At 39.4% G+C, this 15,957-nt stretch overlaps 1 protein-coding gene across 4 annotated transcripts in view; it reads left to right on the top strand.

Moving 5' to 3' along the window:
- The window catches only part of EPS8 (EGFR pathway substrate 8, signaling adaptor), a 177,438-nt gene that overhangs the window by 128,074 nt on the left and 33,407 nt on the right, over positions 1–15,957 (top strand). For all 4 annotated transcript variants that reach the window (XM_026678647.2, XM_026678645.2, XM_087968686.1 and 1 more), the window contains exons 10-14: positions 1,494–1,620; positions 3,466–3,554; positions 5,034–5,108; positions 6,283–6,431; positions 11,874–12,057. In XM_026678647.2, coding sequence (XP_026534432.1) covers positions 1,494–1,620; positions 3,466–3,554; positions 5,034–5,108; positions 6,283–6,431; positions 11,874–12,057 — 624 coding nt within the window. The remainder of the gene's footprint in view (positions 1–1,493; positions 1,621–3,465; positions 3,555–5,033; positions 5,109–6,282; positions 6,432–11,873; positions 12,058–15,957) is intronic.

Below are 15,957 nucleotides of genomic sequence, written 5' to 3'. Positions count from 1 at the left end.
CATGGTGAATTTGACACCCCCAAATCATTTTATTAGGATTATAGTGCAATATTTCCCGCATCTCTTCCTCTTCTCCCTCCATTTTATTGTCCTAAGAACTTCCTTAGTTATAAAAATAATGTTCAAGATAGTTTGTAGAGATTCTCAGTCATCCAGGTCATGGTTGTCCCAAAGACACTTTTTCAGGAGGCAACTAGACTTTCTTGTTTTGTTTTTATTTCTTTTGAAGAAACCTCTTCTCATCCAAGAAAAATCACTTTTGGGGCAACCATGACCTGGATGACTGAGAATCTCTACAGACTTTCAGCTATACAATTTGGGATGAATACCCTTGGAACGATGTGGGAATAGGAATGAATTTCCAGAGGAAAAATTGCAGACTACGGGAACCAGGAACACCACTCAGGTGACTCTGAGGACACAGATAAACTTCCAAGTGCTTCAAGGACCCTCTAAAAGGATGCAAATGACCAGCTGTCTGCAAGGAATATAAAACTTTCCAACCTCCACTATCCTGTCAGAGCTGAAGAAGCTTCTTGGATGAGAAGCGAAACATCTTCAAAAGTCCAGTTACCTCCTGAAAAAGCACCTTTGGGACAATGTGCAAGATAATGCACATTGTGCTTCCTGGATGATCTGAGAGTTGAACATGAACCTGCTCAGCCAATTATAGGACCCCCTGATTTAGGAATAAGGAACAGTGGCCATCAAGGGGTTGCCAAACCATCCTCAACAGTTTTAGCTTAGCTGGCTGTAGTGCTGCCAGTTCTATTTTAGCAATATCTGTGTCAGTGTTCCAGAAAGACTAAACTCCAACACTTGGAGGGCTACACATCCTCTCTCCTCCTTCTGACCGTTTTTCTACTACGGATCATGAATCAGAAAAGGAAGTTGATAAACTAAGGCTGAGATAGGTATTTGGAGCCTATAGAAACTTAATTCAGGACCGAATGAAAAGAAAGGAGGCGGAGTAGTAACTTTAGAACTACATTTGCATGTACCTTGGAACTTCACCTACCCAAGGCCTTCAATTGCTCTTTGCACTGAGAGCTAAAAATACTTTTAAGTGGATCCAGACTCTCATTTTATAACCATGTTTGGGGAGGGGGTGAAACCCCAACTGTTAACTAGAGCAGAAATAGTTTTATAAGTTCATAATTGCTTGCCATAAGATAAGGCTAAAAAAAAGTCTCTCTAGCACTCCAGAAAGAATACATTTAAGTCAAGATCGTGTGTGGGAAGATCTCGAACAATCATGCTCCCATCTTAACCAAGCACAGGGCTTTTATGGATGCTAGCTTTAGAACAAAGGGGGAAACATCGACTCGAGTGATATGGTAATATCAGGTAATATCCACTTTACATGGTGTCACTTTTTGTAGATAAATGCGCAGGTTCTCTGCAATGATTCTCGTTCTTCATAACTAACACTACAACATTTTGGGTGACATTCCTTACGTTCATAAATGACACCCACTCTCCATTTCCTTTAGCAAATCCTGAATCACATTCTGGATGACATTGAATATTTTGTCACCAAGCTTCAAAAAGCAGCAGAAGCTTTTACAGAACTTTCAAAGCGGAAGAAAAGCAAGAAAAATAAGAAGAAAGGACCAGGTGGTAAGGAACAGAACCATTTCTTCTTTCAGTAGTTTTCTGATCACATTTCACTTGCTGAACTGTTAAACGTTCCTCTATTTAGGTAGGTAAGTAGTTGCATTGGGCAGAGTTTAACAGACCTTACCATTCAATCATTATCTGTTTGTTTCACTCCTATCATGTTTGGGGCCAGATTTATGCTTAATGTTTGACTAATGTTGAAAAAGAACAGGCAGCTGATCTTTCCTCTATTCTGTCATTCGTTTGCATACATACTCAGCAGAACAAAGAAAAGGAGTATGAAACAACATTTTTTAAAAATGGAATTTCCGTAAGGCATCCATCTTGAGTCAATTAATTCTTTTGTCTGGATTAAGGGTGTGTTAGTTTGGAGTATGAAATCTTGTGAAATGTTCCATTTCAAGTGCAAAAGGGACTCTTTCAAGTGTTTTAGAAGTATTTTTTTTTATCCAGGAATAGAGATTATCTCTTTCAAACTCTACATTTTGAGATGGAAACAGTCCATCTCATGCTGGAGTTTCCCGTTCTTGAAGTGGGATTTGCAAAAAATTTCAGAACAAAATAGTTTGCATCTAGATGTATTAGATGTATTAAGTATTTCCCCCCCACCTGTGTGTGTTGGGGGGGGGGGAGAGACAGCCATTGGTGTGAGAATCCTGGTGGTATAGTGGTTAGAATGCAGTATTGCAGGCAAACTCTGCCCACAGTCTGGGGTTTGATCCTGACAGAGCTCAGGGTTGATTCAGCTTTCCATCCTTCTGAGGTCGGTAAAATGAGGATCCAAATTGTTGGGGGGGAAATGCTGACTTTATAAACCACCCAGAGAATGCTGAAAGGCACTAAGGGACATTACATAAGTCTAAATATTATTGTTATTGCTATTGTGAAGGTGCAGGAATGAGGAGATTCATGCACAGGTGCTAGCTGCCAATCATTCACTCTCAGCCATAGACGAAAGTGGAAAATTATTGATATACTATCCCACATTGGTCCAGTGTGGTAAATCAGTGTTTCTCAACCCCAGTAAGCTATGTAGACTTCAACTCCCAGAATCTCCAGCCCAGCATGCTGACTGAGGAATTCTGGGAGTTGAAGTACATATGGAGAGTTCTAGGAGTTGAAGTACACGTTAAACTTGCTGATATTGAGAAACACTGTAGTGCAGGGGTGTCAAATACGTGGCCCGGATGACTCACATGCTGGCCCCAGCCCCGCTTGGTTTAACGAAGGGGGGAAAAGTCCAGATACATCACATGATGACACCGTGACACCGCGAATTTGACACCCCTGCTGTAGTGGTTTACATCCACAATCTTCAATGAAAACATCTTCATTGACTTGAGCTGATCTCTCTCTCTCTCTCTCTCTCTCTCTCTCTCTCTCTCTCTCTCTCTCTCCCTCCCTCCCTCCCTCTCCCTCCCTCCCTCCCTCCCTCCCTCCCTCCCCCCCTTCTCTCGTGTTTTCAAGGGTAGATATGTGTTGAGGCTTGGGAATATTAACAGTCATGGGAGTTGGGAGAAGCAGTTTCAATGCACTAGAGGACACCCTCTTGGGGGCAGGTTGGTTATTACCATTCTACAGTGTGAGTTGCTGGAGAATAAATTTGTATGAAGAATGGGCTGCCAGTTTTAAAAAGTTTCTTCCTGACCATACTTTCTCCCATTAGCCAAAGGACTGAGCAAGGACTCCATTGCTTCTATAGTTTATTGAGGACCTTCAAAACGATTCTTGAAGCTGCACAGTCCCTTTATACATCACAGTCAGTCTAGAATCTGATCCTCCTGTTTTGCCAGTGATGAAAATATTTCTATAGGCACTCCTTTAATTTTTCTGTTTTTTTACCAGAGGGGGTCTTAACCCTTCGTGCAAAGCCTCCATCTGCAGATGAATTTGTGGACTGTTTGCAAAAATTTAAGCATGGTTTCAACCTTTTGGTAAGTGAATATGAGCTGGCTACTCCAAGCTGTGCCAGTTTTTTGTTGGAGCTTGATAGCAATAGTCTGTTTGTTTTTAAAACCTGTTATTACATCTGCCACTGTGAATTTCATCAGCTTTCCTGTAAATTGCAACTTAGATTTCCTTAACTGAACACACTATCTTAGCAATTGTACAAACTGCTTCTGGATTGTTTGTTTTAGAACAAAAGGGAAATGATCTGAAGGGCTGATTAAATTGTGGCGTTATAGCTCACTTTCTTTAGAGATATGTTTAAAAAAATCATCACACTCAGCTAAAAAGTATTGCAACTTCCAGGACTGAAGTTTTTTGCAGGATTTTTTTTCAAGCTACAACACAAGAATCTTTCTAGGATGCTAAGGCAATATTCAGAGAGTATCAAGAATGCATTTAGATATTCCTACTTCCACCCTCTTCTTCCTTTTCCTCCAAACTTCCAATAACTTCATTTTGGGTTTTTTTTTTTTTGATTCACTGATTACACCATGTAAACCAGGGGTCCCCAAACTTAACAACTTTAAAACTTGTGGACTTCAGTTCCCAGAATTCTCCAGCCAGCTGGCTGGAGAATTCTGGGAACTGAAGTCCACAAGTCTTAAAGTTACCAAGTTTGGAGAGTCTGGTGTAAAGTACCACTGTTACAGATTCTAGAGCATAGAAAGAGGACTATTTTAATAATATACATTATAATGATTGAATTGTTTCATCTGTGTGTCAATGCCTAGTTTAAAATTTGCAGGATGGATATCAAAGAACTAAAACATTAAGGGAGCCAATAAGGACTAGCTCTCAAAAAATCTTCATTTTTTAAAATAATAAAATCTTGAAAATGTTGCATTTAATAAATAAACCTTGAAATGATGTTTATTAAGAAATTGGATCCTAAAAACATACTTACTGCATCAGAATGATATGATCCCAACTAGCCTTTGTTAAGTTTCTGAAGGTTTCTTTGCATAAACCATTCATTTTCTCATATCTAAGTCAATAATTCGTATTTATTTGTGGCACACATGATCTCTCTCTCCCCCCCCCTCTCTCTGTCTCTCTCTCTTTTGTGTTTTGGATAATGGTAAAATAAACAGATAGAGAAAATGCCAGCAATGAACAAGTCATGACTGCATTGCGCATTGGCTATGGTTTATTCAGAAAACTATGGCTTAAATACATCCTTATTTAGTTTAAGAAATTTTTGATTAGATTGAGTAGATTAGATTGATCAGAGGATTAGTCTTTATCTATCTATCATTTATTTATTTATAACAACATTGTATATGTATAAATGTATAAACTTTTGAAATTTTAGCTGACTTATTATTATACAAATGTAATTTATCTTTTATTAATAACTGAGTTCTGGCATGAACTGTGTTTGAGATATTCCAAATGCCATTATGACTTACTGAACTTTATTCTAATAAGCTTTCTTCCATCCTCTCCCTTTTTACCTTTCACAGGCTAAATTAAAATCACACATCCAGAATCCCAGTGCACCTGAACTGGTTCACTTTCTGTTTACACCTCTAAATATGGTAAATCTGAAATATTATTTAATATCTAGGGGCTCAGTTTATTTCTCTGAGTGCGTCAAAGCCTAATCCATGATGAATTTGCAGTGTTGAAAGCAGAGGGTGTGTATCAAGATATAAAAACCTTCCTTTTTATTGGCTTCCTTAAAGCTAGCTTACTCCATATTGAAATAAAAAGCCTCATCTGTTATAAATGGCTTGATGGTATTTTAGTCAATTTTACCAATTCCAAGGGTTTTATTTGGCCCAGAATCAAGAAGGAGCTCAAAATTTTGAGCTTACATTTCAAAACTCAAAATGCACGTTTAATCTACAGAGTCCTCAACTTTTGGAATTTTAATCCTAAATCAAAAAATTCCATAAGCCTGAATTTTGCTCATAGGTCATAGTCATAGGTCAAGTCACCACATGATCGGATTCAATTATACAACCATTTTTTACATTGGCATTTAAGCAAGTTACTTTGGTCATGAAGCAAATCACGTGATTATTAAGCAAATCCTATGGTTGTAAGTCCAAATCCAACTTATCCAATGGGCATTTTTGGTCAGAAAACAGCAAAAAATGTAAAATGCAATCACATGATCACAGAATTCAGAACTGGTCATATATGCAGATTTTGAATGACCAATCATGAATTCAAATCAAATCAAATCTTTATTGTCAATGCACAACATGTGTACAGTGAAATTGAATGAGCCCGTAAGAAATTGAGACCTATCTGTATGCATGTCTGTGCAGATTCTCCACAGGGTGGATTGCCATGATTTTTCCAGAAGTGCTTTTTCAAGAGACAACTGGACTTTCTTTATGTTTCTTTGAAGACATATCACTTCTCATCCAAGAAGCTTATTCAGGTTCTTCTTCATTTCTGAAGAAGCTTCTTGGATGAGAAGTGAAACGTCTTCAAGGAAAAACAAAGAAAGTCCAGTTGCCTCTTTAAAAAACACCTTTGGGAAAACCTGTATGCAAGGCAAAGGATCTTGTCCCTTTTAAAATGTACAAAAACCAAAACTCTAATCCACATATACATAGATTTTAAAAGGAAAACCAGAAATGGTATTAATCCTACCCAACTACCTCTGCTAAATAACAGGGCATTATCACTGCATACCACTACCAGCTCTATTGTGCAAGCAACCACATTATCTCAATGTGCATTTATTATTTCTCATAGGTGGTACAATCAACAGGAGGCCCTGAGCTCGCTAGCACAGTGCTCAGCCCCCTTTTGACAAAAGACACCATCGAGTTTTTACGCTGCATTGTCACAAGTGAAGAAGGACAACTCTGGGTATCTCTAGGGAATGCATGGACCAAAGCCAGGTAACAATTGAGTCGAATGTCATCTATTTGAACTGTGTAAAACTTCATGGGTGTATCTTCTTCTTCCACCAATCTGCACATCCTTCAGAATAGAATGGAATAGGAATAGGAAAGACAGAGTTGGAAGGGACCTTGAAGATCTTCTAGTCCAACCTCCTGCTTAGACAGGAAACCCTATACCAAGAGTCTTCAAACTTGACAGCTTTAAGACTTGTGGACTTCAGCTCCCAGAATCCCACCTCCATGACACGTTGGCTCAGGAATTCTGGGAATTGAAGTCCATAAGTCTTAAACTTGCCAAGTTTGAAGACCCTTGCCCTATACCATTTCAGACAAATGGTTATCTAATCTCTTCTTAAAAACTTCCAGCGTTGGAGCATTCATAACTTCTGGAGGCAAGTTGTTCCACGGATTAATTGTTCTAATGGTCAGATAATTTTTCCTTAGTTCTAGTTTGCTTCTCTCCTTGATTAGTTTCCATCCTGTATAAGTTCAAGAAAATGTTTACATTCTTGGGTTTTTTTATTCCGTTACTAATGTTTCAGTTTCTTTGTTGTTGTTTTTCCCTGATGCAATTCAGAAGTCTCTTGGCAAGGCCTCTCGATATGAAGAGACTCCTTATATATCAATTAACTGTTATCAATTAATTGATCATACAAATCAATAGCCATTTTGCACAGATGCTCACAGCTTTTATAATGAAGAGTAAACCCGGTTGGTTGAAGAGTGACACAAATCAGTGATCATAATTACATGATTGTCAGCCTGCATTAAAGCAGACCCATACAGAGATAATTATGCATGTGTAATTACAGCCATTAATACATTTTGAAATGATTGAAGGTGTTGTAAATAGATCCATTCTTGACACTGGTGATTACAAGAAACACAGGCGAAAATGTATGAAGTGGTTTTCTGTACAGGAAAAAAAAAAAGAGTAAAGCCAAAAGCATGCGATAAGAAGGAATTTCCACCACAATTCTTAATTTATGCAGTAGGCATGTGGTTTCAGGATGCAGGTAGCCCTTGACATATGACCATAGTTCAGCCCAAAATTTCTCTTGCCAAGTGAGACATTTGTTAAGTGAATTTTGCCCCATTTTATGACCTTTCTTGCCCCGGTTGTTAAGTGAATCACTGCAGTTGTTAATTTAGTGACACGGTTGTTAAGTGAATCTGGCTTCCCCATGGACTTTGCTTGTCAGAAGGTCACAAAAGGGGATCACATGACCCCGGGGCACTGCGACTGTTATAAATATAGAAACAGTTGTCAAGCGTCTGAATTTTGATCATGTAACTATAAGGATGCTGCAACAGTTGTAAGTTTGAAAAAATGGTCATAAGTCACTTTTTTCAGTGCCATTGTAACTTCAAACAGTCATTAAATGAACTGCTGTAAGTCAAAGACTATCTATAATGCTTCTTTTTTTTCCAACTCCACTGTAATATTGTCTGTCCAGAAAATTGCCCTTGATACAGAGAGATCCTGTAGAAAACCTGCCCCAACTTCTACCCTCCAGATTAGTTGATCTGGAATGTTCCAGAATTCCAAGCTAGTATGGCATTTGGAAAGGGACACAGTGGCTCAGTGGCTGAGACGCTGAGCTTGTCGATAAGAAAGATCGGTAGTATGGCGGTTCGAATCCCTAGCGCCGCGTAATGGAGTGAGCTCTTGTTACTTGTCCCAGCTTCTGCCAACCTAGCAGTTCGAAAGCATGTAAAAATGCAAGTAGAAAAATAGGGACCACTTTGGTGGGAAGGTAACAGCATTCCGTGCACCTTCGCCGCTTAGTCACATGACCACGGAGACGTCTTTGGACAGCGCTGGCTCTTCGGCTTTGTAACGGAGATGAGCACCGTCCCCTAGAGCCAGAAATGACTAGCACGTATGTGTGAGGGGAACCTTTACCTTTACCTATGGCATTTGGAATTTGGGGAGTTGTAGCCCCAGCCCATCTGTTGGGGAACCTTTTGCTGAAGGATCCCCACCCAGCTGTGGTTATTGAGGGAAGAATACAAATAAGATTGAAAGTTCTCAGGGTTTTGAGACTTTACGCCCCTTCAGATAGAAAGTTCATTTTAAGGAGACCACTCAAAAAGCAGAGACAACATCTTATCTCCAGGTCTTTCCTTGTCCCTCAAAGTAGTTAAGAACCAAGGAGAGAAGCAACCTAGAATTAAGGAGAAGCTTCCTAACAGTGAGAGCAATCAACCAATGGAACAGCTTGCCTTCAGAAGTTGTGGGTGCTCCATCACTAGAGGCTTTCAAAAAGAGACTGGACAGTCACTTGTTTGGAATGATATAGGGTCTCCTGCTCAAGCAGGGGGTTGGATTAGAAGACTTCTGAGGTCCCTTCCAACTCTGTTACTCCATGTTCTAGTATAGGGTTTCCTGCTTGAGCTGAACTAGAAGACTTCTAGGGTCCCTTCCAGCTATCTTATTTTATATTCTAAGTTCAAGACCTAAAATGGACACCTAACATCAAAAACGTCATCAAAAAAGCACAACAAAGAATGTTCTTTTTGTGCCAACTCAGAAAGCTCAAACTGCCCAAGGAGCTGCTGATCCAGTTCTACAGAGGAATTACTGAATCTATCATCTGCACCTCTGTAACTGTCTGGTTTGGTTCTGCAACCCAACAGGACACACACAGACTTCAGAGGATAATTACGACTGCAGAAAAAACAATTGCTACCTACCTGCCTTCCATCGAGGACCTGTATACTGCACGAATCAAAAAGAGGGCTGTGAAAATTTTTACAGACCCCTCACATCCTGGACATAAACTGTTTCAACTCCTACCCTCAAAACGATGCTAAAGAGCACTGCACACCAGAACAACTAGACACAAGGACAGTTTTTCCCGAACGCCATCACTCTGCTAAACAAATAGTTCCCTCAACACTGTCCAATTATTTACAAAGTCTACATTACTATTACTATTAATCTTCTCATCGTTCCTTCCACTATCCCCTCCCACTTGTGACTGCATGACTGTAACTTTGTTGCTTGTATCCTTATGATTTATATGGACTGTTTCCTAGTATGATTTGATTGCTTATTGTATGTACCCTATGACTATTATTGTGTTGTACCTTATGATTCTTGACTAATGTATCTTTTCTTTTATGTACACTGAGAGCATTTGCATCAAGACAAATTCCTTGTGTGTCCAATCACACTTGGCCAATAAAGAATTTTATTTATCTTCTACTTCCTCTCAGTTCCTATTGACGTACTGATTTTGAAATGGGCTAGGAATGAACTTTAGGACACAGAAGATTCTCCCACTCTATCTCTTTGTTGCCCTTGGTTGTCACATACTTGGTAACAACATTCCCCTCTATGGGGGTGATGGGAGATGTTCTTCTCCCAGGTGTTGCTACTATTTCAATCTGATGAGAAGAGTTTCAGAGTGTTTTTAGCCTCCGGTGTTGACTTCCAAGCTCGCTCGGGGAAGTTTCATACTACTTTGAATAAGGAGAGGATGAACATTTTATTGAAGAAATTGTATTAGTTTGAATGAACTTGAAGGCCAGCGAACATCTCCCCCATTGCCATCAAATGCGACAACTCTTTAAAATGCCTTCCCACCTTCCCATCCATGCTTGTAAATGAACAGAAGCCATGCCAGCATACAATTAATTTTGGCTTTTCCTTGAGCCTAATTGGCATTTGTCGCTTTTATTCATTTTTGAAAATAATGTTCTGCATATCTAGAGACCGGGATATATATGGAGGCAGCAGTAATCAATGCCATGGCATTTTTGTGCAGGGACTCTGATAATCTGGCTTTCTAATGCACAATCTCAAGTAGCAAGAATGGGCTGATCTCAGTGGAATATTTTTCACCGATTTTTTCACCTGAAATAATTGTCTAGTTGGAAGCTGTTGACATCTGATCTCATAAGTATAAGAAATGTGGGAGTATAACCATATTTTTCATTTGGCTGTACAGATTTTCTTTTCCCATAAATTGAGGGCAAACATCAACATACATTCTCAACTCATTCCATATTTTTTTGCTCTAATGCATTCAAGCTCTATTCCATTCCATTCCAAAATATCTAATGATGTAGTATGCCAGAGATGCATAGAGTTCTCTAATATTGGAAGATTTTAGTCACAAAAGCGTTATTGCTAAATTTCTTTCCATATCAGTATTGAACCTTCTGATCCCAGAATTCTCCAAACACATTGGAATATAAGGCTAGATAATTATTGGACATGTAATCTCATATCTCTATATCTATATCTATCTATCTGTCTGTCTGTCTGTCTGTCTGTCTTATCTATCTCTCTATCTACATTAGGTTGAAAAAGACTTGGGATCTTAAGGGAAATTGTTGCCTAGTAAACGTAGTCCTTGACTTACGACCACAATTCAGCCCAAAATGTCTGTTGCTAAATGAGAAAATGGTTAAGTGAGTTTTGCCCCTTTTTACGACCTTTCTGGCCACCGCTGTTAAGTGAATCACTGCAGTTGTTAAGTTAGTAACACAGTTGTAAAGTGAGATTCTTTTGCCCCATTTTACAGTCAGTCTTGCCCCAGTTGTTAAGTGAATCATTGCAGTTGCTAGTAATACAGTTGTTCAGTGAATCTGGCTTCCCCATTGACTTCGCTTGTCAGAAGGTCACAAAAAGTGAACACATGACCCCGGGACACTGCAACCGACATAAATATGAATCAATTGCCAAATATGAATCAATTGCCAAATGGCTGAATTTTGATCACACGACCAGGTGGTGCTGCAGTGATCACAAGTGTTAAAAACAGCTGTAAGTCATTTTTTTTCAGTGCCGTTGTAAATTCAAATGGTCAATAAATGAAAGATTGTAAGTGGAAGACTACATTTGTAACAAGAAATTGGAGCCAGTCTCCTTAGCATTCTTTTTCTTGCTTCCAAAATGCTATTTGGAGCTACAGAGAGGCTGGAATTCATGTCTCTAGTCCTCTGTGTGTGTGAGAGAGCTTGAATTCAGATTTCCCTTACCACTTGCTCCGAAGCCTCTGTAGGAAATAGAATTAGTGGAGTTGCTTTCTCCAGCTAGCTCAGGGGTCTCCAACCTTGGCAATTTTGAGACCTGTGGATTTCAACTCCCAGAATTCCTTCAGCCAGCAAGGCTGGCTGAGGAATTCTGGGAGTTGAAGTCCACAGTCTTAAAGCTGCCAAGGTTGGAGATCCCCTCAGCTAGATGGTCTCCTGATCTTTTGGGTTAATGCTCCATCCACACCCAACCATCATGATCACTAATGGCTGGAAGTGACAGGGCTTGTAGTCCACATTTAGAGAGCATCAGGTAAGGGAAGCTTGTCATCATGAGAAAAGAACAATCCTTTGTGTAATATAATGCAAGTGTGATTTTCTACTCCAATTGTCGCTTTACTGCCGCTGGTGTAAAGCTTTTAAATGATGATGTTACCTTTGTCTTAAATGCAGAGCTGAGTGGCCCAAAGACCACTTCATCCCACCCTATGTGCCACGATTCAGGAATGGCTGGGAGCCTCCTTTGCTGAGCTTCATGGGGGCCCCAAATGAGCAAGAACTCAACCAGTTGGCCGAGTCTGTGGCCAACGTGGCGGAACAGCAGAGGAAGCAAGAGATGAAAAGATTGTCAAGCGAGGTACGGAAATCAATCTATTTTTGTTCTAAAACAGTCCCAACTTGCAGAATGGGTTTATGTCGAGGACTGGGCAATTGACCCACAGTGTGGCGCTTACGTAACCCTTGGATGGCATTTATGGAATCTCAAAATTACATAAAGTCTCAAAAGGCCACACTAAACCTTTGCTGTTCTTCACAAGTTTTCTGACAAGAACGCTCAACTGTCATGAGGTTTGGGTCATTAAAAACTAACAAACTACTTTTCGGAATTCAGAATCTCACTCCAGCACATGATATTGTGCCATAGCACCTGCCACCCGAAAAGTGACAATGTGTCAAAGTGTGGCTTGTCTTGTGAATCCTTTGAAACAGTTATGTGATGTTTTATGGGAGGGCCTTCTGCAGCCTGTCACCTTTTAGATGGACTACAGTTTTGAGAACACTGAGAATTTGAGGCTTAACAAGTATGATGTACCTGGAGACATTCAGCTGAGAAGCCTAGTTTATGATTAAAATAAAAAATAAGTATGTTTACCTCCTTCAGAGTGAATAGGGCAGTTATTTTTGACAGGCTTGGAAAAGGAAATTAAATTCAACCTGACAAGGAAGAGAAGCATGTTATCATCTCCCTGCCTTTCTTATTTCTTCTCCCTTTGTTTGTTTATTTGTTTATTTGTGCATTAAGATCAGTTAAGTGACCTTGGTTGATCTGAAAAGCCATGCAGCTTGCTTGATTGGCACTTAGATAGAATGAGTTGGCGTGGAGGCGATCTGAAATACAGGACTGTAAACTAGATTGGGAAGTCAAAAGAAATTAGTCCCAATAAAGCAAATGTAAATCAAGAAAATTTCATGGATATGAGTTGTCAGGGTTTGAACTGGACTTGAAGGCAATTTTGCTTTTTTATGTGTTAAAAAAAAGCATTTTTATTCCTTATTATTACCTTTAATGTCAAGAATACAATATGTGTTCAATGAGATTGGCTGAGCCTCCCTTCGAGCACCCCCCCCCCATACACACACAACTCACAGTGAGAACAGAAGTCCCTAATCCAGTTGCACACTGCACCGGCCCCACAAGTCTATCATATTATGTTGACATGAAGTTATTTTCCGTTCAGAAGTCTGACAGCCCACAGGTAGAAACTGTTCTTCAGCCTGTTGGTGCGGCTGGCTATTCTTCTCTATCTCCTACCCAATGATAGGAGAGTGAAGAAGTGCTGACCAGGATGTGAGTCATCCCTGAGGATTTTCCTCACTCTTCTAAGGCAGCGAGCCCTAGGGAGGTCATCCAAACTATAATCAGGATGAGGCTGATGGGCCCCATATTCTGCTTATCTAAACCACTTGGTTATGCTCAGATTCTTGCTCATGATGTTGATGAAGCCTTCCTGAGGATGAGTAGGACTAGGGGTGACATGATAATAGTCCTCCAATATTTGAGAGAAGAGGGAGACAACATATTCTCCAAAGCACCTGAGGGCAAGACAAGAAGTAATGGATGAAAACCTAACAAAGAGAAGTCCAATCTAGAACTAGAGAGAAATTTCCTAATAGAACAATTAATCAGTGGAAATGCTTGCTTTCAAAAGTTGTAGATGCTCCAGTACTGGAGATTTTTAAGAAGAGAATGGACAGCCATTTGTCAGGAATGGTATACTATAGGGCATGGGTGAGTTGGACTAGAAGACCTTCCAATTCTGTTATTCTGTATTCTGTGAGTTTTTAAGATCTCTTTCTTCCATAAGTTTGGTCTAGTGGTTAAAGCACCAGGATAGAAAGTGGAAGACTATGAATTCAAGTCCTGCCTTAGCCAGGAAAGCCAGGTGAGTGACCTTGGGCCAGTCACCCTCTCTCAGCCCAACTTCCCTCACTGGGTTGTTGTTGTGAGGGAAATACAAGGGGAAAATAAGAGGAAGAAGGAGTATTCTGTATGTTCTGCATCTTGAATTATTTATGAAAATAATAAAGGCAGGCTGCAAATAAATTAGTAAATAAAAAATAAGCATGGCAAGGTTTGAATTGAGAGGCAGGAATAATGCAAGTACATTATTATTTATTTAGGAACTGCTGTATAAATAGGTAAATTATTCTGAACTTTAAAAGAGCCATGTTTGTTTAAGTTGCCTAGTTGTGACACTAACGATGCAAAGGCAATTACATTTTAGATAGATAATGGTTTTAGGGAGAAGGTTAGCCAAGTTTCTATTGGTGAGGAAGATGTCATTAGCATTCCATTCATTTCTAAGGACAGCTGCATCAAGCAAGGGAGATGACCTGTAATCATTAAATTCATTTGATGGGCAGAAATAATGTTGTTCTGGATTTCCTTCATTGGGGGTAGGTGCTACCAAATTGCTTTGCATGATAGTTTTGCTACCACAGATGATGAGTAATAATATTGCTGAGTAAGATGCAAAGGTATTCAGTGGCTTGATGCTGTGCCATCGAGCAGTAGAATATATTTTCAGTATCTTAGATATTTTCAGTATCTTAGATAATGCAAGCTCAAATCTTCCATTAAGGCAAAAGCAAAGTTTACCTAAATTTTCCTTGAAAAGTTCCAGGAATTTGCTAAGTTTCACATTATTTTTATTATAAACTTTTTTAGTGACGCCAAGATGATGAACCTCTGCTGGTGGTTTCACTAGGAAAGAGACCTGGACAATTGAAGTTCCAGATCTCCTAATTCAAAATGCACACAGATTTTCTAACATTTGAATGAGCTGTCTTCCACCTGCTCCCCTAAGGTTGTCTCTTCTACAGAAACAACCATACTTCCCACCCAGAATCTATATTATCTGTGGAGAAATATGTTCCGCTTATGCAGTAAGAGCTTCTGCACCGGAGACAAATTCCTTGTGTGTTCAATCACATTTTGCCAAATAAATCTATTCTATTCTATTCTATTCTATTCTATTCTATTCTATTCTATTCTATTCTATTCTATTCTATTTTCTATTCCATTCCATTCCATTCCATTCCACTCCACTCCATTCCGTGAGAGTCTTGGATAGGAGAAACAAATAAGCATAAATTTTCTTAATCATATCACATTAATAGTGTATGATAACTGATTGTAAAACCTATCTTTGCGCTCAATGATAGGAGAAAATGCCAATACAAAAACTTTCTAGCCTTCCTTTTGTATTCTTTGGTTGAAGTCTCATGTGTATTGTGATTGAATGGTGGAAAAATATCAGTATATTCTAATTCGGAGTATTGCCTAAAAATGCCTTGTTCTTACTAAGAAAACTGATTCTTTTCCCTTTGTATTTCAGAAAAAAAAAGCATCCTTGAATGAATTAGCAGCATGCATACTGCTGCCATGGTTACACTGCTTAATGCACAGAGCTAAGCGTTGACTTCAAATCTAGGAAATTCTGTTTTTTTGAAAATTAGTCCTTGCTTAATCTTTGCTGAGCTCCATTGTGTGCTTTTCCCTGTCTTCTGAGCAGGTCTTAAGTGTGCCTTGCCATATCGAAATATAAATTGGGCTTGAGAAGTCCTGTAGCACTGATTTAAGGTCATTTTGTGGTTTAGGATGTCTGGAATGGTGTCCATTCCTCCATTTACAAGGCTGGCTAATTAGTTTATGTAACTATAGCAACCTGTGTGACAGGTAGATCCAATGGGACCAAATAATTTGACAACTGAGTTCTGTATTCCCCCTTCTAAAGGCGATCATAGCTCAGTGCTAAAACATTAAAAAAAAAACCAGGTTCAAAACAATACTGATAGATAAAGAAGTATCATGGACACGATGTCCTTAAGGGCTGGCGAATGCATCACCAACCCCACCAGGTTCTGGTTCTTCTCTTTCTCCTTTGTCTTCTTTTTTTCTCCTTCCTCTCCCCCTTCTCCTTCCCCTTTCTCTTCTTCCTCTTCTTCCCTCCTTCCTTCCTCCTCCTCCTCTTCC

Source organism: Notechis scutatus, chromosome 6, assembly GCF_049901735.1.
Source record: "Notechis scutatus isolate UNSWTSFEM ecotype Mainland chromosome 6, rNotScu1.2, whole genome shotgun sequence".
In the NCBI taxonomy this organism is placed as follows: domain Eukaryota; kingdom Metazoa; phylum Chordata; class Lepidosauria; order Squamata; family Elapidae; genus Notechis; species Notechis scutatus.
Note: the sequence above shows the minus strand (reverse complement) of the source record. Positions and strands in the feature narration are given on the sequence as shown.